The sequence below is a fragment of the Protomyctophum bolini genome (assembly GCF_963924005.1).
Source record: "Protomyctophum bolini genome assembly, chromosome: 8".
Classification (NCBI taxonomy): Eukaryota; Metazoa; Chordata; class Actinopteri; order Myctophiformes; family Myctophidae; genus Protomyctophum; species Protomyctophum bolini.
In genome coordinates, this window is record NC_137869.1 from 36,152,043 (window position 1) to 36,176,743 (window position 24,701).

The 24,701-nt window shown below is 41.1% G+C and overlaps 2 protein-coding genes across 2 annotated transcripts in view; both read right to left on the reverse strand.

Moving 5' to 3' along the window:
- Nucleotides 1-8,372, reverse strand: part of LOC308320221 (uncharacterized protein) — a gene marked incomplete at both ends in the record, with an annotated part of 54,601 nt that extends 46,229 nt beyond the window's left edge. Inside the window, 2 exons of the mRNA XM_080770539.1 lie at nucleotides 1,877-2,009; nucleotides 8,288-8,372. Of these exons, the coding sequence (XP_080626665.1) occupies nucleotides 1,877-2,009; nucleotides 8,288-8,372 (218 nt within the window). The remainder of the gene's footprint in view (nucleotides 1-1,876; nucleotides 2,010-8,287) is intronic.
- Nucleotides 8,373-17,755: 9,383 nt separating this feature from the next.
- naaladl2 (N-acetylated alpha-linked acidic dipeptidase like 2) overlaps nucleotides 17,756-24,701 on the reverse strand; it is a 347,063-nt gene continuing 340,117 nt past the window's right edge. The window contains exon 17 of the mRNA XM_080770411.1: nucleotides 17,756-20,021. Within this exon, the coding sequence (XP_080626537.1) occupies nucleotides 19,790-20,021 (232 nt within the window). The 3' untranslated portion in view covers nucleotides 17,756-19,789. The remainder of the gene's footprint in view (nucleotides 20,022-24,701) is intronic.

A 24,701-nucleotide genomic window follows, 5' to 3' on the forward strand; every position in this document is an offset into this window, starting at 1 on the left:
CAGTGTGTGAGTGTGAATACGTGCCGTGGCATGGACCCTAGTCAACAAATTACTTTCGGTCTTCGGACTGAAACTTAATTTAGTTTTAGTCATATCTTAGTCACCTGGAATGTTTTAGTGTCGACTAAATGTCATGCAATTTTAGTCGACTAAATCTACAGTTGATTTAGTCGACTAAAATGTATTTTGGCGGGCCTTGATGCCGTCGTAATGACTGTTTTTACACTTTTTACACACAGATCTACAAGCTCACAACTCACGCTGCGACACGTGAGCCTGGATCTCTTGTCCACTAGTCCCTTCCTAACATTTTAGTCTAGTTTATATTTGTTGATGAAATTGTCAGTATATTTAGTCTTAGTTTTAGTCATCATAGCTTAGTTTAATTTTAGTAAGTGAAGAAAGGTAGTCGACGAAATCAACACTGCTACTAGTACTCACATAAGCAGAGTGCAAAGAAGAACCAGGGCAATAGGGTTAGGTATCGATGGGAGAAACCAACCAAACACAACTTGCCAGGTACCATGAACAGACCAGGTACCATGAACAGACCAGGTACCATGAACAGACCCATAGGTACCATGGACAGACCAGGTACCATGAACAGACAGACCAGGTACCGTGAACAGACCAGGTACCATGAACAGACCAGGTACCATGAACAGACCCATAGGTACCATGGACAGACCAGGTACCATGAACAGACAGACCAGGTACCGTGAACAGACCAGGTACCATGGACAGACCAGGTACCATGAACAGACCCATAGGTACCATGAACAGACCAGGTACCATGGACAGACCAGGTACCATGAACAGACCAGGTACCATGAACAGACCCATAGGTACCATGAACAGACCCATAGGTACCATGAACAGACCAGGTACCTTGAACAGACCAGGTACCATGAACAGACCAGGTACCATGAACAGACCCATAGGTACCATGAACAGACCCATAGGTACCATGAACAGACCAGGTACCTTGAACAGACCAGGTACCATGAACAGACCCATAGGTACCATGAACAGACCAGGTACCATGGACAGACCAGGTACCATGAACAGACCCATAGGTACCATGAACAGACCAGGTACCATGGACAGACCAGGTACCATGAACAGACCAGGTACCATGAACAGACCCATAGGTACCATGAACAGACCCATAGGTACCATGAACAGACCAGGTACCTTGAACAGACCAGGTACCATGAACAGACCAGGTACCATGAACAGACCCATAGGTACCATGAACAGACCCATAGGTACCATGAACAGACCAGGTACCTTGAACAGACCAGGTACCATGAACAGACCCATAGGTACCATGAACAGACCAGGTACCATGGACAGACCAGGTACCATGAACAGACCCATAGGTACCGTGAACAGACCAGGTACCATGAACAGACCAGGTACCGTGAACAGACCAGGTACCATGAACAGACCAGGTACCGTGAACAGACCAGGTACCGTGAACAGACCAGGTACCATGGACAGACCAGGTACCGTGAACAGACCAGGTACCATGAACAGACCAGGTACCGTGAACAGACCAGGTACCATGAACAGACCAGGTACCATGAACAGACCAGGTACCGTGAACAGACCAGGTACCGTGAACAGACCAGGTACCATGAACAGACCAGGTACCATGAACAGACCAGGTACCGTGAACAGACCAGGTACCATGAACAGACCAGGTACCGTGAACAGACCCATAAAAAAACGGAATTGGAATCGATGAAATCCCGTTCAGCCTGAGGCTGATTCTATACAAGAATCGATTAAATCAATGAATTACAAGCTGCATTAATATTAACACACACACATATAGCAGCAAGGGGAGAGCATCGTGTGTGTGGTAACTTACAATTGGAAGAGAATGATGCAGTTGAAAGCATGGCTCATGGGCTGGGAGAGGAAGAGGCGGCCAAGCAGATGGAGGTTAGGCTGCAGACTCTCCGCTTCCCTCTGGACGTCTACAGCATGGAGTAGACCTGTATCTGAGCGACAGAAAGACACAGAGACAGAGCTTCACTATGGACGTCTACAGCATGGAGTAGACCTGTATCTGAGTGACAGAAAGACACAGAGACAGCATGGAGTAGACCTGTATCTGAGTGACAGAAAGACAGAGACAGAGCTTCACTATGGACGTTTACAGCATGGAGTAGACCTGTATCTGAGCGACAGAAAGACACAGAGACAGAGCTTCACTATGGACGTTTACAGCATGGAGTAGACCTGTATCTGAGCGACAGAAAGACACAGAGACAGAGCTTCACTCTGGACGTCTACAGCATGGAGTAGACCTGTATCTGAGCGACAGAAAGACACAGAGACAGAGCTTCACTATGGACGTCTACAGCATGGAGTAGACCTGTATCTGAGCGACAGAAAGACACAGAGACAGCATGGAGTAGACCTGTATCTGAGTGACAGAAAGACACAGAGACAGGGACAGATGACATGTGAATGTGGCTTTGCCCTCGATGCCAAAAAACCTGAGCGATACCCACAGCCACAATAGCCACTTTGTGACTATCCAAAAAGACAATCCACCTTACATACTTGACATTGTATTCCTGCAGCATGAACACAGATGCAGCAACCTTTATTAGAATGCATTGATTTGTGAGGTTAATTCGAGTCGAGTCGTGTGTGAACTTGAAAATGTGTGAGTGTACGAGCCTGTGTGTGTGTGTGTGTGTGTGTGTGTGTGTGTGTGTGTGCGTGCGTGCGTGAATGTGTGAAAGAGAGATAAATTCACCAGTATAATGACAGAGCTTGTGAGTCTTTATTGGGAGATAACAGGATCACTACGCACATTGGGATTCATCAGAAATCTAATGACAATCACGGTTTTCAGGGAGTACACTCTGAGATCCTTCACGCTCTATGAACACCAATTGATTTGGATTGTATTTTTGCGACATGGTGTAATGAAGATGATGGAAATGAATGCCGACGGGAGAGCCGGAGAGATTAAAATGATACCTTGATTTGTTTTCCTACTGCGTTTCCTTTTTCAAAAGTAGGGTTTTGAAAGGGTCTTTCTCAAATACTGTAATGCTGAAACGATTTTGAAAACAATTGTGTATAATCATTTTATGGCCTGTGTCCAATGGTTCCATGAGACTCTGTTGGTGATGTAAGTAACAAGAAGGACTTCATGGACATTGCAAGCATTGTGAAATGTGAATAGCTAAGAACATGATATTTAGCAACCCCTCGCATAAAACCCATTTGGCCCGACATCGAAACTCTTTTTCTGAAAAACCTCATGTTTCTATATCAGTGGTTCTCAATATTTCATGTCAAGGACCCCAAAAAATTATATGTAATTGGCCGCCGACCCCCATCTGAAAATATGTTGTTCCAAGGAACCCCCCAGAAGCAAAGATATGAGATAAAAACTGAAACTCTGAAAGAATACATATTCAAAGATTTGAGGCACATTTTCACGATTTTTCAAAAATAGCAGACCTACAAGCTTGTATATCTGCTATTTTTCAATAGCTAAAGTATAACATAATGCTTAAAACACCACATGGGGTTCCCGCCCAGAATGGGCATAGTATAGTATTCTATACTATACTTGATCCTCTCTCTTCTGGACTGTGTACATCAATCTCCACTGCATAGATACAAATACAGGTTAGAGCACATATAGGGCCCTATTTTTGCCAGTGCCTTTTTTTTTTTTACCATTTTGAAAAAACCTTTTTGAATAGTTCAAATAGCCAATCTACAAGCTCACAGCGTGTCAATTCGATCGGCTTCAAAATAATAAAACAAAAAGGCAATGAAGTTAAGTAAGGCACTGGCAAAAATAGGGCCCATAGCACCAAAATAGTTCCATGTGAGCCAAATTAAATTGTACATTTTGAGAGGAGAAATAATTGTTTTTTGTTTTGTGAAAGAATGTGCACATTGAGTCTCCCCAACTGTGACGACAGAAAAGCTTCTCATTTTCTGGGTAGCGGAATACTTGACTACAGTCCAGCATGGCTTTACAGACTGGCTGAGTTTGTTTGTTTGGACAATAGTGCTCATGAAATTTTCATTAAGGCAATTGGTTGTTTGGGCCCGTGCTCAACACAGAACCTCCTCTCCGAGCGGAACCAAAGCAACTAGACTGGAAACGAAGACCGCCAGGCTAGAACGCTGGCAAGGTGAGATTAGTACCCCCAGGGGCTCCCCTGACCACTGAAGCTCAGAGCCAGAATAGCCGGTCCATTTTATAAAACTGTGCAAAACAAATAATGATGTTACGCAGTATGACTTTAACTAGCTCCATTTGGAACCTAATGAATACCCCTTTCGCAGTATTTATTTCATAAAGTAAAGGTAACCAAGATAATACAGTTGATAAACTTAACATAATAGGCACCTACCATTTTAACTGAGGCATCAAACAACCGCTTAAATCAGGCTTATAGTCCAGTCAACCCCCGTTGGCATGCGCAGTACTGCTTCCGTAAGATTGCACTGGGAAAACCGGGGAAACAAAATCGTACAGGCTGACAAACAACCGCTTCGTAAGCGGTTGTTTGATGCCTCGGTTAAAATGTTAGGTGCCTATGTTAAGTTTATCAACTGTATCTCGGTTCTGATACCTTTACGTTTTGAAATAGATACTGTGAAAGGGGTTTAATCCACTACTAGTGGACGGGCTCGACCCAGCTAGACTCCATTTCTACCAGCGCAGGAATAGCGTTCCTCGAACCTCATCTCGGAGCTAAAGCGTAGCAGCGTAGATATAGAGGTTCCAAACGGAGCTAGACTTTATTAACTAGGGATACATATTTTGTAGTTGTGCATAGAAGATGCAGTGCGTTTCACTATTTTATTAAATAATGAGCTTTAACTTACGTAGATCTCAGCCAATGGCAAGTGTTAAGTAGACAAGTGACGGATGGTTTTTAAAATGACACATTGCCCAGATTGCCAATATGGTAATCAGGGCCTCCGCATTCATTCTGCTAGAATACTCTTGCTCTCTCTTTTGCCGTCTTTATTTTCCACTCACTTTCTCTCTTGCTTAATCAATTCCCCCTTTGTTCCTTGATCCCTTTCACTCTTTCTTTCTCAACATTGCTTTGCCCACTTTCCCCACAACCACATATCATTACGTCTCCATTTCTCTCTCCTCCTGTCGGTCTCTCTTCGCCGGCCCCTCACAGATGACTGAAACTGGCCAATTCGGATGGGTGCCAAAACCCAACAGCTGGCCACAATTAACAGCATTATGTGATGAGTTGGACTGAAAATGTAGAGTGACAGAAAGCCCACGTGGACCCAGCCAGGAGCTGCCACTCTGAATGACTTGTTTTAGAACATCACCTAAATGTTGGGGTCTGTGCAGATACTGTACTAATATTAGAGGAGAGAGATGGGTTGGTGCAAGGATAAAGTACCTGCCCACCGCCATGCCGTCTAGGGAGGGTTACACTGCGCAAAAAGCATGGAATACGGATGTGTATATTACAGGAAAGTCCCGTTAAACTTTCCAACAAACTCCGGTAAACTCCTGAATTGTACCATCACACCTGTATATTACGGTATAAATTAGTAGTACTGTATATTATCCCTGTAACACCCGGATATATTTCTACTTGCAAAAAAGAGATTTCAACCGTACTACTACTTTTTACTAATAGGAGTTTTTTGTAAATGTTATGCACATTTATAAAAAATATTAAAATAATAATAATACTGTATACAATTTTACATTTGGGGGATATCTTTCACAATAATAAATAGAGTCCAGAGTTTTTTAATTTGTGTGAATTTCAGCCTCTGTGGGGGATATTTATATGCAAATATCATGACCAATGGCATTGCAATGAACATCAATGATGACGTTTAGGTGTAAAAAAGAACAGAAAAGAATATGAATGAATGAATTAATAAAAATATGTTGTATTATTGCAACGCTGGGTGTTACAGGGATATGCCCACTAAACTTCTAGTGCCCATAATGGCCCGTTAACTCCTCCTTTCACGCAGTGTTAGAATCCACCATGGTACATCCGCTTTGAGCATCCAGCTGCCACGCTAGAGGTAAGCTGTCATATGAGCAATTAGGCATAATACAAAGAAACATTAGAAATGGTCAGTCACTCAGATTACTCTCCGCGGTGCAACAATGTTTTAGCATCGGTACGCCATCGACAGTTCATTTGTAGTCAGTATAAAACATACGCACAATAACTTGAGACAACTTCGTGTGAAAAAAACTCCTGATCTCCGTTGTATGCAGCACTCAAACATTTCTCTTCCAACTCGTCTCCCTAAAAACTCTTTTCAAACCGGCTTAGTTCTGGGTAAGGAACCTGGCTGGGTGCACCTGGGATAGAAGAAGTCACATTTTCCATGGGTTTGAGATACTGTACCACTGTAGATATTTTATAGCACTCATTATTATTTGACTGCTTACCAATCTCTCACTTTGTGCAGTACTGTAAGTCATCCTGTATAAGAGTGTCCGCTAAATGCTACTTTGTAAATTGTAACAATCTATTCTGCCGTTTTGGGGAAACAGGCAACCGGGTATGAAGCACATGTAACATGGGACACACACACACACACACACGGACGGAGTGCAAAACATACTCTCTCCCCATGCCTTCAGCCTGGTGGAGACAATCACTACTTTCCACTACCTTTAAAAGCCGTCTTCTGTGCTCAGCACGGCCATTTCCACAGTGTCGTGGAAGGAAGCAAAGCCTTCAAACATAATGTCTTCCAAGAACAAACTGATGTCCTTGTGCAGGAGGTGCAGAATTGTCAATAACAAATCTACGACACCTTAAACAGACCGCCAAGCACAGATGATGTAAAATTAATATATCTGGCATTTCTCAGTGTAAGTATAACGGTTCAATGATGTTCAGTAATGAGCCAAACTGAATGTGGCAGTATGTGTAATACTCCGTCTAGCAGCTGTCCAACCAGTAGGCCTTGTATGAACTATGAAGAAACCTATATGGATATTATGCCTTCAATATAAAAAATAAAAAAAATAAATAAAAAAAACTCTGATGCTTAACAATGTTGCTGTATAAAGCCAAAAACAAGTGGGTTAGAGAATGCATAATCTATTTATTTTCCCCAGCTTGAGTGATTCATTCCAAACGCAATAAGACAAGCATGACATTCTATACCAAAATGAGTTTGTGTGATTTTGGAGATGTCTACCTTGGTGCGCCAAAATAAGTACCAAAAGTATAACTTTGAAATAAAATCTTGTGTAAATATGATATTTTAGTATGAGGGTGGTGCTTGCTAGAGCAAAGATCGTGGAGTTACACAAATCAGTATCCTCTGGGGAGTATGATGTGCTCAGTTTACCCGTTAGATTTTTAGATATAATTGCGAGCAATTGGAAATGTTGGCCTAAGGTCAATTCTCTGGGGAGAAAAACAGCACACAGAAAATTCCACGAAAATCCAGCTAATAATGTTCAATGTATCCTAATTGAAACGTGGACGGAGCAACAGACCAGAATCAACCTTAACTGGTTCAGTCCACCCAGCGTGCCCACACATCATAAGCAATGGAATGGATACTCCACTTTTAGGTGATAGCCGTGGTGGTTAGTAAAATCAGACCCTGTACTGTACTGTACTGTACTGTACTGTACTGTACTGTACAAGCCCTCCTCCCTGGCCTGTGTGTGTGTGTGTGTGTGTGTGTGTATGTGTGTGTGTGTGTGTGTGTGTGTGTGTGTGTGTGTGTGTGAGCTGTGAGTTCCTTATCACCGCAGCTCAGTGACGTCATGTTGTAGTTTTAGTTAAAACAGAGAGATGTGCTGGGGTGAGTGGTGAGTCCCTTATCACCGCGGCTCAGTGACGTCATGTTGTAGTTTTAGTTAAAACAGAGAGATGTGCTGGGGTGAGTGGTGAGTCCCTTATCACCGCGGCTCAGTGACGTCATGTTGTAGTTTTAGTTAAAACAGAGATGTGCTGGGGGCTCAGTGACGTCATGTTGTAGTTTTAGTTAAAACAGAGAGATGTGCTGGGGGCTCAGTGACGTCATGTTGTAGTTTTAGTTAAAACAGAGATGTGCTGGGGGCTAAGTGACGTCATGTTATAGTTTTAGTTAAAACAGAGAGATGTGCTGGGGTGAGCGGTGAGTCCCTTATCACTGCGGCTCAGTGACATCATGTTGTAGTTCTCCCGACAGAGTAGGTCACCTAGAAACTGGAGTATGAACCCCACTTTAGAGCCCTATGGCTGGCTAATGGGGCCAAAAATATCACCAAAAAAGAACTCACCTGCATCTGCACTCTCTCCATCCTCTTCCTCCTCTTCCTCCTCGTGGCCGGTAGCTGCTGGCTCATCCAAACCCACCTCCTCCATCAAAATAGGCTCTGTGATTGCAGACTGTGACGAAACAAAGATAGTGAGTGATACTGTCTGGCCGGCTGTATAGTCATTACTGCACTCGTTTTCCATTGTTGTTATTTTGACACACTGCTTACATTTTCAGCGAGATTAACACTGATGATACCTTCTGTCAACATGGACAAGGTTTGGACACAGCAATAACACTGGGGAGTAAACAACTCATTCTTACCACAGGCACAAACAAGCTTATTTTTGGACTGAAGCTGTATTAATTACTTTTTAGAGGGAGTTTAAGTGAATGGCTATAACTAAGATCCTTGGAGGAGAATAAAGTTAAGAGCGCTGCCTACAATAAATTAGAGTGGAGCATACAGAATGCAACCTGGCAGCAAATACCATTAACAGTTTTGAGGAAAGCTTGGCTGGGGAGGTTAGGGGGTACAAAACCCCATTTAATCCCTCTCTGAGGGGCTACAAACACAACCAGATGGGAATTAATTAATGGAGAGAGAGATAGCACACACGCACGTTGCATCTGTTGTCAGAAAATGGCTAAATTGTTGAGAAAAGTTACGTCAAAGGGTTAAAGAGGTCTTTGGGGGGCGGGGGGAGGGGGGGGCATGCACATTTAATCTTAATGGTATTAATTAATCCCCTATCATGCCTTATTTGTTAAAACCCTGGGGGAAATATTGAAAGACATGGTACCTTTAGTGATTCCATTTGCACGACCTGGCATCTCTGAAGTAGCTCCACGAATAGGTAGATGAGAAGGGCCTACAGTATATACAGTAGAAGCGAGGAACATTTTTAGCATTGTTATTTTCTTTAGGTTACAGTAGGTTAGGTTATTTAATTTATCGAGAGACACCTGGAAAGTTGTCAGTTGACAAAGAGGAGTCAAGCTCTCAGGTGACCCAATATAGGAATAGATGGGCACAATTTGAAATAGGCTACATAATTATATTTCAAATACTTTGTATTGTAGTATTTTTGTATTTTAAATAGAGGAAATACGTCTGGCGGTTCCGGAGCCGAGCTCCGGCAAGCTCTGGCATTAATTAAGCACTGTGTCAAACTATTGACAATCATCTGTTGGGTTTTCTGTGCTCCCTGGGTGCAAAACTGGCAACTCACTCATTGTACAGAGTTACAGGTCTCAAAATAGCACTTTTAGTAAGAGAATGAATGCAAACAAACAGCCAACATTTACAAAAAGTGAATGTGATTGTTGACATTTGCACTTTGTGTGAATGACAAAGTAACTAATGGATACAATCAGAGTGACACGCCTGCCTTAGAAGTCAGGCATATGGAACAGTTTAAACACAAAGGAATGCACCAACTTTCAAGCAAAACGTGAAAGATATACTAGACATAGGCAGGTACGTCTGGTAAGAAGTTACATCATTGTATACGGTACACTGACAAGACTGACCTGAACCAGGAAGCCAATGAGGAAGGAGACGAGGAAAGGCAACAGTCCAGCTTGGGCTATGGTCACTGGAAGACCTGCAAAACCAAATGAAAGCAACACACGACGAGTGTTTAAAACAGTAGCTGAAATTCACTCTGTTCACCAATATGCCTGTCCACGCACACACACATACATACACACACACACACACACACACACACACACACACACACACACACACACACACACACACACACACACACACAGGCTGAAATTGCATGTAAAATTTAATGAATGGTTGATGATTTCAATATGCGATTTAAGTGACTGAACTTAATTTTAAGTTGGAAGGGCTCCACCTTTGTGGAACTACACGGAAATCCAGCTGAAAACAAAGTACTTAAATGTAATGTCCCATGTAATTTCTGCCTCTGCAAAGATGTCCGACGTTAACTGCACTTCATAAACCACGGTTAAATTTCTCGGTCGATGAAAGCCAAGAGATGGACAAGAGCCTTAATTTGTATGTTCCAAATGAGCTAATATTAAAGAATATATAAAAAAGTCAAGAGCAAAATTAATATAGCTCGTCAAAGTTTCCGATGGAACTAATAGGGAAAAAAATCACACCCGTGTGAACTGAGTGGTGCAACTCTGTGTGGGGGCCCCAGAACATCCAGGAACGTGCCCGACTGCCCGGTTCCGGAGAGCCGCCCGGCGTCCGAAACGGTTGAGAAATGACAGAGTTACCGTGTATGGATCCCATGGATCCTACTGTACTGTACTACCGTACTGTCACACCCAAAAGCATCATATATCATACACTTAATGTGTGTGTGTGTGTGTGTGTGTGTGTGTGTGTGTGTGTGTGTGTGTGTGTGTGTGTGTGTGTGTGTGTGTGTGTGTGAGCCTGCGCAACATTGACACTTGGTGGTGAAAACCGACCACGCTATATTCGTTCGCTATATTCGCTATATTTTAATATTTTATTTAATTTATTCTCACCAATATTACCCCCTAGCATCACGCCAAAAATTCCTTCGTCCAATTGGCTTCGCCCGATCACTTGACATACGCATCCATGCAGTGCAATGCATGTTGGGTTACAGGTTAATGTTGGGAAGTCGGAAGTTGCAGTGTTGCTGCCATTACTGCCATTAATTGAGCGAGTCGGAGGTGTGTGGAAACTCTAGTAATATACAGTGTGACTGCTACCTGATAAACAGGGAAACTATGCATAATGATGATACAGTGAGACTCACCTAAGATGCCTGTCCCCAGAATTGTTGCAATGGTCAGGAAGTCTGGGGAAACAGTGAGAACCTGTCAGATCAGTGAAAGAAATCACATCCACCATTGATTGATTGATTGAATCCTGCTGAGGCTCCCGAGGTGTACAAGTGACAGCCATCTGTTTGTAAACAGTGGTGTTCCTATTCTAGATGCTGTTCTCAGGAATCTAACGTACAGTTTTATGACGAGGTTGAATGACTCAAACAATGAAATCATAATGACTTTGGCCATGCCCAAGAAGAGCATGGTTTTAAATTTCTGTTGTATTGTCCCCTGTATTGTTGATTGTTATGGACCATGTAGTCTGAAACATTGATTGATTGATTGACATCCACATGCTGTGTCTTGTGTACTGCTTGAAGGAGAGCCTTACTTAGAACATGTTGATTTCCTAGAAATATGCGATATTGTTCTTCCTAACATGACCGCGTTAATTAACCACCAGTCTTTATGCAATGGCAAATGGCTACTGTAGTAGGACTGTGAAGCTACCAATAACTGCAAATACCAAAATTGATCGCTGGTGATGAGTTTTAGGGTAATTTATCCTGTTCACTGTGACTATAATGTTAAATGTATATTGTGTATATTGTATGTTTGAACATAACAAATAACCATTTGGACAGTCAACATACCCCATTGTAAAGGCACATAAATGTCAACTGAAAGACCAAACTCTACTGTCATTAAATATGAATCTTTGCTACATGCATGACCTTTAAATACAGTATACATCAACTGAACAGACTACAGTAGGATTGCACATACCTACATTGCCTTCAACTATCAATATACATAACCGGCCTTCAAACCTGTCCAAAACACTGTATTTTAGTTTTTTCTATACAGCTTTAAAATAAGGCCATACTCTTATAATAATACTCATGTTGGAAAACATATAGTTTTATATATATATATATATATATATATATATATATATATATATATATATATATATATACAATGAGTTGCTCGGTGTGAGCTCGCCACCATTGGTGTCTTAATGTGGGAAGTGAGGACGCTGGCGTCGACTGTTCGCCGCTTCACCTCCCAATGTATGAATGAATGAACCATTGTAAAGCGCTTTGAGCACTTGGAAAAGCGCTATAAAAATGCAATTCATTATTATTATTATTATTATTATTATATACAGAGATACACAGTAGATGCCTACTGCATGTTTGTTGATTGTCTGAAGGGTTCATTTGTAAGGTTAAGAAGGCAGAAAGAAATCAGAGTCCAAACAACATATTGCATGTCAACATATGCTCATTATGATGACAAATGATGAAACACAGCTGAACAGTGCCTCTATCTCCACACAATGATGATTATATTGAAGCAGGGTCACTTCTCTGCTGCCTTCAAATCCATCACTTGTACTAGACAGACCTCCCATCCTCGCAGGAATTAAGCTGTCATTTCATATCAGCACCGTACTTTCTCATCATCCTCTTTATCAATTCCTCTTCTGTACTCCCTCCTCCACCCTCCAACACCAGACAACACGTTTAGGGGACATATGAGGCCAATAATTAGACAAGATATTATGATAATCTTTTTGTCATTTAGTCCATACATGCACTCTCAACTGCTAATGCATCTAATGACTATTAAGTAACGCTCATTGATGAGGTCGTTTGTAAAGGTGTGGCAGGTGTTATTGGAAATTTGAAATATTCAAGTAAGGTAACAAATACATCACACTTAGTTGCTTTCCACCACTATAAGTGTCTAATCATTTTAATTCAGGTGTTTTCCCTTACTTCTGGGCGGTTTTAAGGTGACTTATAGTTATAGGTGTTCCTGCTCCGGGACTGACATTAAAATAAAATAAATTGACTTGATATTTGACCAAATTAACTTTACAACAGCAACCAAGCTGTAAAATGCTGTTGTCAATAATTTCCTTGCCGCATGGGCCTGGCTAATACTAATTACATTTGAAAACTTTTAATTCAATGAAATGGTGATTATATACATTTAAGCATTATGTTTTTCAACATGAAAAAGAGGGAGAGCACAGATGCAGTCCTTTGCTAATTATAAGATCACCGGCCCTGGCCCATAGACCAATGTTGCATCGCGGATGCAACTGTTGTGAGCATAGAGGTCTGCGTGTGCGACACCATCGCGGGACGAAGCATAAATTATACTTGATGGGTTGCAGGTGCACGTGCAGCCATGAACAAACAGGCTCTGCTGCCGTGATCATGAGCGCACCTTCCGTTCTTATGACAGCGACTGGAGGTGTTCTTTTGAGGACAACTGTTTTGAATTGCTGTTATTGTTTAAACACAACAGAAACCAAGGATTATATATTTCAAGGGCGAGAGATCACAATAATGATCCTAATCATTCTTCCTTCAAACTGGAAGAAAAACAGCATCTAAAAGTTTGATTGCATTTTTTACAAGTGAGTGCAGTTAGAACTTTTCCATTGCATCTTATGAGACTGAGAGGCAGGGTCTTTGTGCTGCCGGTATGTGCGTGCTTATCAGTGTGACGTCGTCTGTTAAGGCGTCTATATCTTAGATTATATATTAGAGACGACCCCCGAGTTCTCCTCCCATCCACTTGCATTAAGTTGCTCAAAAGAGCATGAGGCGATTTCACTCCTCCTTCCGGGTAGGAACAGAGTGCATTCTGGGATTGATTGGACCAAACACATGAACGCGCTGGCCGTTGACTATCATTGCATGCATTCAGCGTTCACGTGTCATCATGAACGTGTGCAATGACAGTCAACGGACCAGCGCCCAGTGCGGCAATACAACATTCGGCCACTATGTCCATTTCGCCTCAGGGTTTCCTCCAGGTGCCATCTCTATTAATATATACTCTAAGGTCTATATGTGTCCCTGACCAACTTCTCCCCCCCAAGCACTATATAACCATCTGAGTAGCCATCAGCTGTGTGAAGCTGCATTTCTGATAAAAGAAAAGTGACAGATGTTGCCGAGCTAGCAAGAGGAAATCCACAAAGAGAACAGGCTGAAGATGATTGCTTGGGAGATTAATACAGGTTTTCAAAATAGCTGATGTGATATTAAAACTTGGAATAGTGTACATTTGTGTAGTTCACTTCAAAGGAATAGTAGGCTATACATTTCTAAAGATAAATGCTTAGGCTATAATATGCACTAGCCTATATTTCAACCTCCAAATATAGCATTGTTGGATAGTAGGCTATGCAATTTAAAGGCATTTGTGATGTCATCAATGTCAAGGCTCATTCATAGTCTGGATTTTCAGTGGTGAGGTGACTACCGTAGCGGTGGTGAGGTGACCACCGTTGAGCGGTGGTGAGTAAAAACAGAGAGAAGGGCTGGGGTTGGGGCGGTGGTTTGCTCTTCACTGCGGCTCGTGACATCATATTGTAGTTCGGTGGTCACCTCACCACCGAAAATCCAGACTATGAATGAGCCTTCACCCTACTTTGTATAATTCCTCACTCTCTTCCAAATTTGCATTTCCACTTTGTTTACAATGTCTGCCATTGTTGGATTTCAAGCTGGCATGGAATGGAAACAAGCCTGGGTATCTAGCATCAGTAGGCTATTATAATGACTCAAATATTAAATAAGCTGCATATCAGCACGATCAGCACCCCCACCAAGTGCCATGGACCAACTGGTTATATCAGAGTGGTGATTGAGGCTCAAATCATTAGAAATAAGTTTGAGGGACATAGACAATATGATATTAAATATTAAAAAAAAAGGTAATTAATAATAATAAATTCATCTTATGGCTGCTTTAAGTAACTAAACCAAACTGCTAAACCAAACTGTGGTCTGTGGTTGCTGTGGCTATAATTAGATAGTGCTTTAACAGCTGTTTTCAATCATTCACCATTATTTTGCCTACAGCTGTGTGGAGTGTCTTTTTCGTAAATGGTGTACTTGGCTAGTAAAATCAAATGAATTGCAGGGCTGTGTGTGCACTGTGACCGCCTCCTCCCACCCGTACAGTTCCAATTCCAATCCCATCATTATCATCACAAGCAAGCAGGAGACGGTTGCACTTCAAAGTGCTAGAATCATACGAATCATGTATTCAATTTATGTCGGTGCTCGCGGTCGGTGCAGACTGCAGACTAGAGTGGCGGCATCAGCGTGGTGGATGGAACAACAACATAAACACAGCGGTGGTGGTGGTGCAGGTTTTTTTTAACGTCGTCGTGCGTTATGCATTGGTACTCACAGCACTGCAGGTAAATAACCCTCAGTTTCCAGGGTCTATCCTGGTTTTTCCGCGTGATTTTGATGGACAGAGTGGTGGTGGTGGGACTGTTGTTGTTGTCGTGGTGGTGGACGGGACAGGGGTTTGTTTGGGCCGCTATTATCTCCTCTGCATCGGTCGCCATCATTTTCACTTCTCTTCTCTCCCCTCTACTCTCTCTCTCTCTCTCTCTCTCTCCAGCGTGTCCCGCTGCTGCGTCACTGGAACGCGCCGTGCGTGGCCACACAGCCCGTCGAATGTTGCGCGCGCCCGCGGACCAGGTTTCTCGGATGAGAGAGTTTATCATCAAACACACCTCAACACATTAAAATGCAAATAAGCCCAGCTAAGAGAGACACTGGGCCAGAACCACATGATATGATGGGACTAGATTGAGCATTGGAGATGCTATATATATATATATATATATATATATATATATATATATATATATATATATATATATATATATGATTCAGACTCTCTTGGCTGAGATCATGATGACGCATCATGGTGAGAATTATTCTGTTCAGAAAGGCTTACCTGTCCGACTAGACTCCATGCAGCCTAGATAAAATGAACGATTATCAAATGCCATTCTTATCTTGGCTAATAGTCTAAAAATGCATAAAGCCACATCCCACTGTAGAAATGGAAGAAATTGCTTAAATGAATAACCTGAGAAAATATCCTTCATATTATGTCAAAATGTGATTGTTTGGTAATATCCTTCTATTTTGTCAATTTCCTTCTGTGAGACAGATCGACCCATGGGGGAAGGGGCTCAGCTGAAAAATGCCTTTTATTACATTATAAACATGTTAAAAAAAGATTCAGACAGTGGAAAAAGACAAGGAATCAGCATTATGCACTATAATACTAGTCAAAGCATAGCAACAAAAGGAAACAAGCCAACTTCTATTTACAGGCTCAGCCTTGAGAACTTTGCAAGTCGTGTGTCATCCGAGGCCGAATAAATTAACAGATGCCTTCTTAATTATAGCACTTTGAATAAATAGTTCTAGATGCGTAGCGACTCAACCAATCAATCAATTGTATTATAGTCTAATTTAACTAATTGATCGTTTAGCGAAGATAAGAGATTAAGGCTGTACAACCTTTGGTAGATTAACACATAAAATAAGGTGCGATAAGGGATAAATCCAGGGTAAGAGACATGATTTGTTCATTATCTCCTTTGTATAGGCAAAGTAAGTAAACACATTTTATTGGGTTAACTGTAATTTCAGACTGTATCAGTACAGTCTGAAATTACAGTTAACCCAATAAAATGTGTTTACTTACTGCATCATGCCCAAAAAAAAGACAGACCTTTAGATATGGACAGCTAATAATGATTGAAAGTACAGTAGAATCAGAAGCAAGCTGGACCTTGGGGGAAAAAAAGTTAATAGAGTAGGCTAGTATAAATTAATAAAACTGCTAAAATGCTTTAGTGCAAGTTTCAACATAATAGTTTTCCAGTATTATCCAATTGTTTTTTTGTTTTTTACATGCAGATTTGGATAGTACAGCACTATCGTTCCAGTGATTGTTCATAGCTTCAACATAAATACAGTACAATTAAAGACACGACAGTAGCTCATAGCCCAGATAAGTATATTAACTATAAGCCACCCAGGGGTCAATATTAAAGTGAAAAGTTCTATCTATACAAATATTTTTCTCTAATCGTAGTGTTTTGTGAAGAAGTACAGTTAAGAGTTCCATTGTTCATGCTTCGTTTAGCCATTAAACAGCTAGGGGACATAGCCTGACAGGTTGCATGAGAATACTCTCCATACAAGTATAAGAGACACCAAAGTCATTTCAATGCCCAAAGCAACGGATAACACATTCTAAACTTGCATTCCTACAATAAAAACAAGACAGTGAACGTAGACATGCAATGAATAAAATGTGTTCTTGCAGACCAACAGATATCACAGTGATTTTGTACAACAGTAGAGACTAGTCTTGTGCAATGGGCATTTATAGGCCTAATGCTACAATGTAGGCTAAAATGGAATGGAGGGCTGTGTCATTAAATTGCTTCTTTCTATACGCCAAGCACAATGTTTGGGTTACCACTTTTTAAATGTTCATAATTAAAGCATTTGTGATCTCCTGCGAAGGCACATGAATTAAAGCTTTATGAAACTTTTGATTCCTGAAATTTGTTGTCTTTATTTCACAGCAGCCTTTTAATTAATTCTGGTTGAGTATAAATACTGCATATCAAATCTTTCCTTCAGTTTTAAAAAAACAAAGTGTCAGCAAAGTCAATATATTTCCAGAACTGAATTATGACAAACGGTAGATTGAAAACTACATTGGGAGATAATACCAAATACCAATATAAATTGAGTGCGAGATGATAGGTGATGTCAACATTGTAGACACATCTCCCCAAATTCAGTATTTGAAATGTAAAAACCTGTGAAACGTTATCCTAGTAAACATCATGTTTAATTGTATAAAGAATATGTGAGCAGGTTCAACAAAGATACTGAATTTAGACTCGTAAAGAAAATGTGACAGGTGTGAGAGGTTGCACAACTTTCAACATATTCAAGTTGAAACTTTAGTCATTAAAATCTTTTGATATAAATACACCAGACAAGTATATATCTTTATATGACAAACAGGAGATTGGAAAATAGTGGGAGATGAGATACCAGAATAAATTGAGTGAGCAGAAAGGATGAAAGAGAGAGGGAGTACAGGGCAGAGACAGAGAGAGCAGAAGAGAAGGTAGTAAGGTATGATATTACAAATACTGTTAGGAAGAGTACAGTACATGGAATGACACGGAGAATTGGAGAGGAGTGAATTTGAAAGGAATGGGAGTGGATTAAGAGAAAAGAGAGGGGCAGTAGGAGTAATGTAGAAAGAGAGCATGAGTAGGATGCGTAATGCAACGCATCCACCAGGGACTACTGTGTGCTGTAGTTCTTACCAACTGGTCTGTGTAGACACTTAAGTTGTTTACAATTCTTCTCGACTACCGGTAATTACATTTTTGTGTACCCAAATCACTATCTGCCCAGTAAACGTTTAATTCACATGCACTACTACCAGACAGACAGGGCTTGGGTTGGCAAAGCAGTCTGTGTAAATGTAACGCTTTCAAGAGTTTCATTCTGTGGACAAGGAGAGTGGTTTCTTTGTTATTCCTGAGGTTGCACAGTGAAATTGTGTGTATTAAAAGTGTGTATTCAACTCTGAATGTAAAAATTGACAGGTCTAAATGAAATTAGCATTGAGGATTTTACTGTGTGATTTATGGCCTCAGTTCTTACCATTTAACGGTCTGTTTACAGGTGTGATACTGTTTGTAAAAAGACATTTTATTTCAGCTTTGCACCATGAAGGAACACAAATACAAAACAGATGGTTGAATGTGGCTCTCTGGCCGCAAATTTAAAGAAACATGATTTACAGAGATACATGTTTATCTTTCTTTATCAGACGATCTTGGTCTGGGTCACCCCTTTTGTGAAAAATATATAGGTTTATCAATGTTGGTATGTATGACTTAAACGAGAGTCAAAAGGATAACCCGTGGTACCAATTATAGTGTAGGGGATGATTACAATGGTAAAGGGTCTCCATTTCTATAGCATCATATCATCATTTTTCGATCACGGTCGAGATCATGGATTTCACAATGCCACGCCAGACTTTCCGGTCCTTCATTGCCATCCCCAGTTCCTGCTTGCTGATGCATGTGTCCCTAGCGATGACATCAGGGAACGACAGCTTTCTACCTCTGGTCTGCTTTGAGGCAGGATTCCAGAGAAGGGAAGATATAACCTCATTGTCAGCTCTGTAGCAGTGTCCGGCAAACTGTGTTCTTCTGGATCGGAATAGTGAAGAAACACGGGGAAGGTTGCCGTATATTAGATTAGTCGATGGGTGGCTCTACCAAAACAGATTTTAATGCGCTCTCATTAGAAGGCGGGTGTAAGTGCCATCCAACCGTTTCTCTAATTTCTTTGAAAGTGTCCATGTCTCGGAGCCATAGAGTAGAATCGGCTCGACGGTCGTCCTAGCACGGTGAGTTTAAAATGACCTGGTTTTATTTCTACTGCTTTCTAGTCCATGAAAGAGCCGAGACTGTGGTATACATTTACTTTCACTTTGATCAATTCAGAAAGGTAATTCAGTTTAAAACTGACCTTACCTTTTTGGCCTGGCAAAATGCAATGCTTCATCAATAGCAATGCATCACTGTGCAAGTGTGCATACATACACTATATGAACACAGCATCTGATGCAATATTGAGGCTCCAGTACAGAAATAATACTTGTAATTTACCATTGCTTTATAGCATTAAATGGTCTCTCAATAATCAGTAAGAGGGGCAGGTAGTCTTTGAACCTTGACATACTGTGTCATAGGCAGAGAACAATTTATTTTCGTTTCCTCACTGATTTCAATTTGATTGCATTTGCCCGTAATGGTTATTACCTGGGTCATTAACGTCCAAGATTAGTTTGTACCACCTGGGTAGTTCTCAAACAAGTCCAGGCCAAAATTAACCAGCTTCTCAGCAGACCGGATGGCTCTGACGATAAGAGACAGTGATTGGTTCACAGAGCTGTGGTGAAGTACATCCTTGTTCCTGTTGATTTGGAGTGTTGTTGTGGGTTTAAGGACCATTTCTGAGAATCTCAGGATGGAGAATTGAGGAGTCTTTCCTGGAAGGCTATATAACAGGTTCCTAAAAAGCAGGGAGACACACACACACACACACAGACAGAGAGAGAGAATATCTTAGAAAATACCGTACAAAGCATTGAACACATGATACTCTGAGGTCATTGGTTAAACAACAACAGCAGCAATAGTATACCTTGGTCTCCAAAGAAGGGAAGATGAGCCACAAAAGGACAATGGTAAATAAGTAAGTCAAAACTGCATCCGGTTGAAGCGGTGGGGTGGGAGCAGCTAGCTTTGGGAGAGCTCCTTTGTGTTATTGTGTTGTATTGGGTGTGGTGTTTGCTTTGTATATAAGAATAAATACCATTCAACTAAACAGAAGATATAGAACAATGTTCAAGGCTGTACTTGTAAGCCGTTCTATTCAACTTGACATTTTGGCAAATAACTTCCCTTGAATAATAATCGTGAGAAACTCATTTGCAGGAAAATATATATTTGAAATTGGAAATGACCTCCACATGTTTTTAAGGTAACACTGCACAATGGGCTACTGAAACAAGGCCATGTATAAAACATTTGCTTTGTCCTCTGGATAGTCTTTTTTTTGTTATAAACAGGTCACAGAAAAAATAATACAACAATACCATATGAATTATTGCCCTTAAAACACAGGCTATCCATTTTGCTTTATCTTACTGTCACACATTATAGTACACACACGTTTACACAGACATCAGGTGAAATAGACTACAGACATGCAGACACGCACGCACGCACGCACGCACACACACACACACACACACACACACACACACACACACACACACACACACACACACAGAGAGAGAGAAGCCTGTGGTATAGTAGAGCAGTCATTTCTAGGTCACGATGTCAGAGACTGGGGGCTGACATACATTGATTTCTCTTAAAGCGGCTGAACGGTGGGTCTTACAAAGTAAATAGAGCGATTCTTCATCTCTTAACAGAGGCTTGGGATTCAGAGTTGGAAGGGAGGGCTACCAGCTGACCTTCACCACATAGTTCTGACCCAACAGAAGTTAGTCAGATTCACTGTACCAAATACACAGTACATTTTGTCGGCCCGAAAACTTCATACTCCATATTTCAACTTTTCATATGTTGTATTTTTTTCAACCGTGAATTAGTGCCCTACTGCGCCATACAAGAGCGTAGTGCACAAGTAAAGAAAATAGGCGATATACAGTATAAGCTCAGTGTGTGAAAGTGAACATTTCGCTATTCGTCAAATTAACAGTGGTTATACTGTAAGTATGCGTATATCCTGAAAATTTACAGTTTGACATAAACCACGCCAGAAAGAAAGAAAGAAACAAACAAACAAACAAACAAACAAACCCATTTTCTTTCTCAGTGGCAGACAGCTTAGGCCATTCTTACCAGTGTTTCAAATCTGGTTACTATTTAAAATAGGGATGCACCAATATGGAAAATCTTGGCTGATAACCGATACTGATACCGATATACGTTTTAGTTTTGGTTGTTTTTATTTGCCCCTTTTGTGCCAGGGAAACAAATACATCTGCAATACAAGACATACATGTTCAGAATCTACAGCTTGGTAGACTGCAGATAACCAACACACTAACATAGCCAACTCAAAATGTATGCTTAACACAACAGTTACATATCGGCTACTGCCATCGGTTAATGTCAGTTTTATTTGCCCACTATGATATTGACCGATAACGGCAAATATCGGCCGATACTGATTAATATGTCGCAAGTTGAGCATGTCCTCTTGCCAACATTATTCCGGCTTTTTCTACAGTATGGATTTGCAGCCAACATTGCGATCCAGAACAATTGCAGCAACAGGGAAGCCATAACATAAGTTACATAACTAGGCCAAACTGTCTGTATGGCTGACGGAAGCATGCGTTGATAAATGAAGGAAGGCCCCAAGTATAAAACAACGAATAAATCTTCCAGAATATGTATTTGGCTCTTGTCAAGGATGGCTATGGGCAGGGTTGGAGAGTAACAGATTACACGTTGAGAATAACCTTCCCAACCCTGACCACAGGGCAGCTGCACATACAAAGCCATGCCAATAACAAAAACCCACTTTCCAGACAAACTGTTACAGTATACTTGAATCTGTGCCAGTATCTCTCAAGGTTGACTCAAGATCTGCTTTTGAACCATGAACCAACAATTTACAATTTAGGCATTTAGTAGATACTCAACACAAGGTACATCAAATACATGTAGAAAAAGTAATCACGGATCGTAAGTAAGCTAAGAAGTTAAGAACCTATAACATCTAAATGTCATAAGATTTTAGTCCACTAAATCTACAGACTAAAATGACTTTTGGTGGGTCTTGATGCAGTCGTAATGACTGATTTTACACTTAAAATAGCCGATCAGGTGATCTACAAGGTCACAATGTGTCGCAACGTGATGCGTTGTGAGCTTGTAGATCGGCTATTTGCAGCATGCAAGCAAGTGTAAACTGACTTATACTGGATCTCTTGTCCACTATAGTCCCTTCCTAACATTTTAGTCTAGTTTTTATTTGTTGACGAAATTGTCAATATACATATTTACTCTTAGTTATAGCTTAGTTTTCATTTAATTTCCATTTAGTTTTCGTCAGTGGAAAAAGGTAGTCGACGAATACTTTTCGTCTTAGTTTTAGTCGACGAAAACAACACTGTCTGGGATGCGTGGAGCGTTGTCCACATACTTCTTTCACGTACAGTACATTCATAATGTTATAAATCACAGATGCATCATCTAAAACTAACAGGGTTTACCAAGCTCAACGCATTAAACATCAAAAACAAAAAAGTACAAAACAATAAAACCCAGGTTTAAAAGCCACCAAAAGAATCACCAATAAACAAAAACAGAGAAGAAATCATGAAAGGAACCAAATGTAATAAAGCATGGGTGCCTCAAAAACACAATACACAAAAAATAAGTGACATACAATAATGCAAAATAACTATCCCCTAGTCCCATTTGGGGCTCAGGGCAACGCCTGTCTACTGTTCTGTGCACATGTCCTCTACCTTTTACTCAAGTAAAAGTATTAATACTGCAATATAGAAATACACATTGTGAACTTGTAAGATCGTCTATTTTCAAAAGAGTTTAATTGCCGAAATGTATATAGGGCTGAAGTGGTTACTCTACGTATGTTTTGTAATAATAACAAAGTAACTAGTAGTAATTAATGTAGTAGAGTAAAAGTAGCCTACAATAATTGGATCCGAGATGTAGCGGAGTAGAAGTATTGGGAATTGGAAATACCAAGTAAACTGCAAATAAATGTACTTCCATAACGGGCGGTGGGCTGCCTGGCTGCCACAATGTGTGTGCTGCTGTCTCTGAATATCCAGTTATGAAAGTGGTCTCATTTCTTTTCCAGGGACCTCAGAGTGTACACACAGACATCTGCTATCGATCGGTACGGCCCCCGGTAGCCTGACATCCACTTTTAATGGAGGCGGCCTCCTGCTCCAAGAACACAACAAATTGGGTTTAAGCCGAGGCTGCCGGTCCCAGGTGTCACTCATACAGGAACAAGAGCATCCATCCACCAATGTGACAGCCCTTTACACATGTGAGTGTGCCACGTACGTGTGCAATGCATGCGTGTGCGAGATGTTTACTTTAGTCACCTGTCTGGAAGCACCATGTCTCTCTGCAGTCACCTGACATCTGTCTCTCTGTTACAATGTTTCCCAAACATACGGTCACAGTTACATTTTTATGGGTCACGACTAGTCAATATTAATTTTCTTTCCACCTGGTGGACAAAATAGCTAGTGCTTGGGTGGCGGGTGCCACGTGATTTTTGGGTCTCAAACTGAAACGCTTTGAGAAAGCTTGCCTGCTGTGCTACATTCACACTGTCTCGTTGTCTCGCCTATAGCGTGACTGATTATCTTTTGTACCTCTCTCTCTTATTCTCTGCCTCTCTGTGTTTTGGTGTTGCCATCTCCTTCCTCTGTTTATCTGTCATCCTCTCCCTCGCTTCTCCTCGCAGCAGCTGCTCCTCACTGTCTCGTTCTTCTGATGTCTGTTTGTCTTCGTCCAGCTGTGTCTTTGTATTTCTCTCGTCAGTCTGAGAAGGGCGTTTCTGTTTGCATTATACATCAAGTGCTTTGATGTGCAATCTCTTATCTAGCGAGGAACAGTCAGTGAGTCAGGGTGGGAACAAGACAAGGCAGAGAGTAGAAAGGGAGCCATTATTAGGGGGTGTGGTAAGGCTGGAAGTTATTGCTGAGAAGTGAGAGAGAGAATGGGCATTGGGCACTAGAGGAAAGGATAGGAGTACGTTAAGTCGTAAACCGGAAAATGATAGATCTATAGCAGTGGTTTTCAACCAGCTAAATGATGGGAGAGTTGGTAATGGTAACCAAATGGACCCTTATAGATCTTTAACTCTTGAGAACGTAAAATGAAACCAAATGGACTCATACGGGTCCATTTGGTTTCATTTTACACAGTCAAGAGTTAAATTGTTGTTAAACATTATTTAATTTACAAGTCAAAGAAGAATAGTTATTTTGATCAATGCTTGCCTGTGATCTCTCCTATGATACCAACATCAATACAGCATGGACATGTGGACATACAGTATTGTTTAGTTTTGTGTCTGCAAGGCTAAATCTCATCACCACTGTGACCAGATTTGACTGAGAGGCTGCCATTGTGCAGCCTCCAGCATTTCACCAGAGGAGAA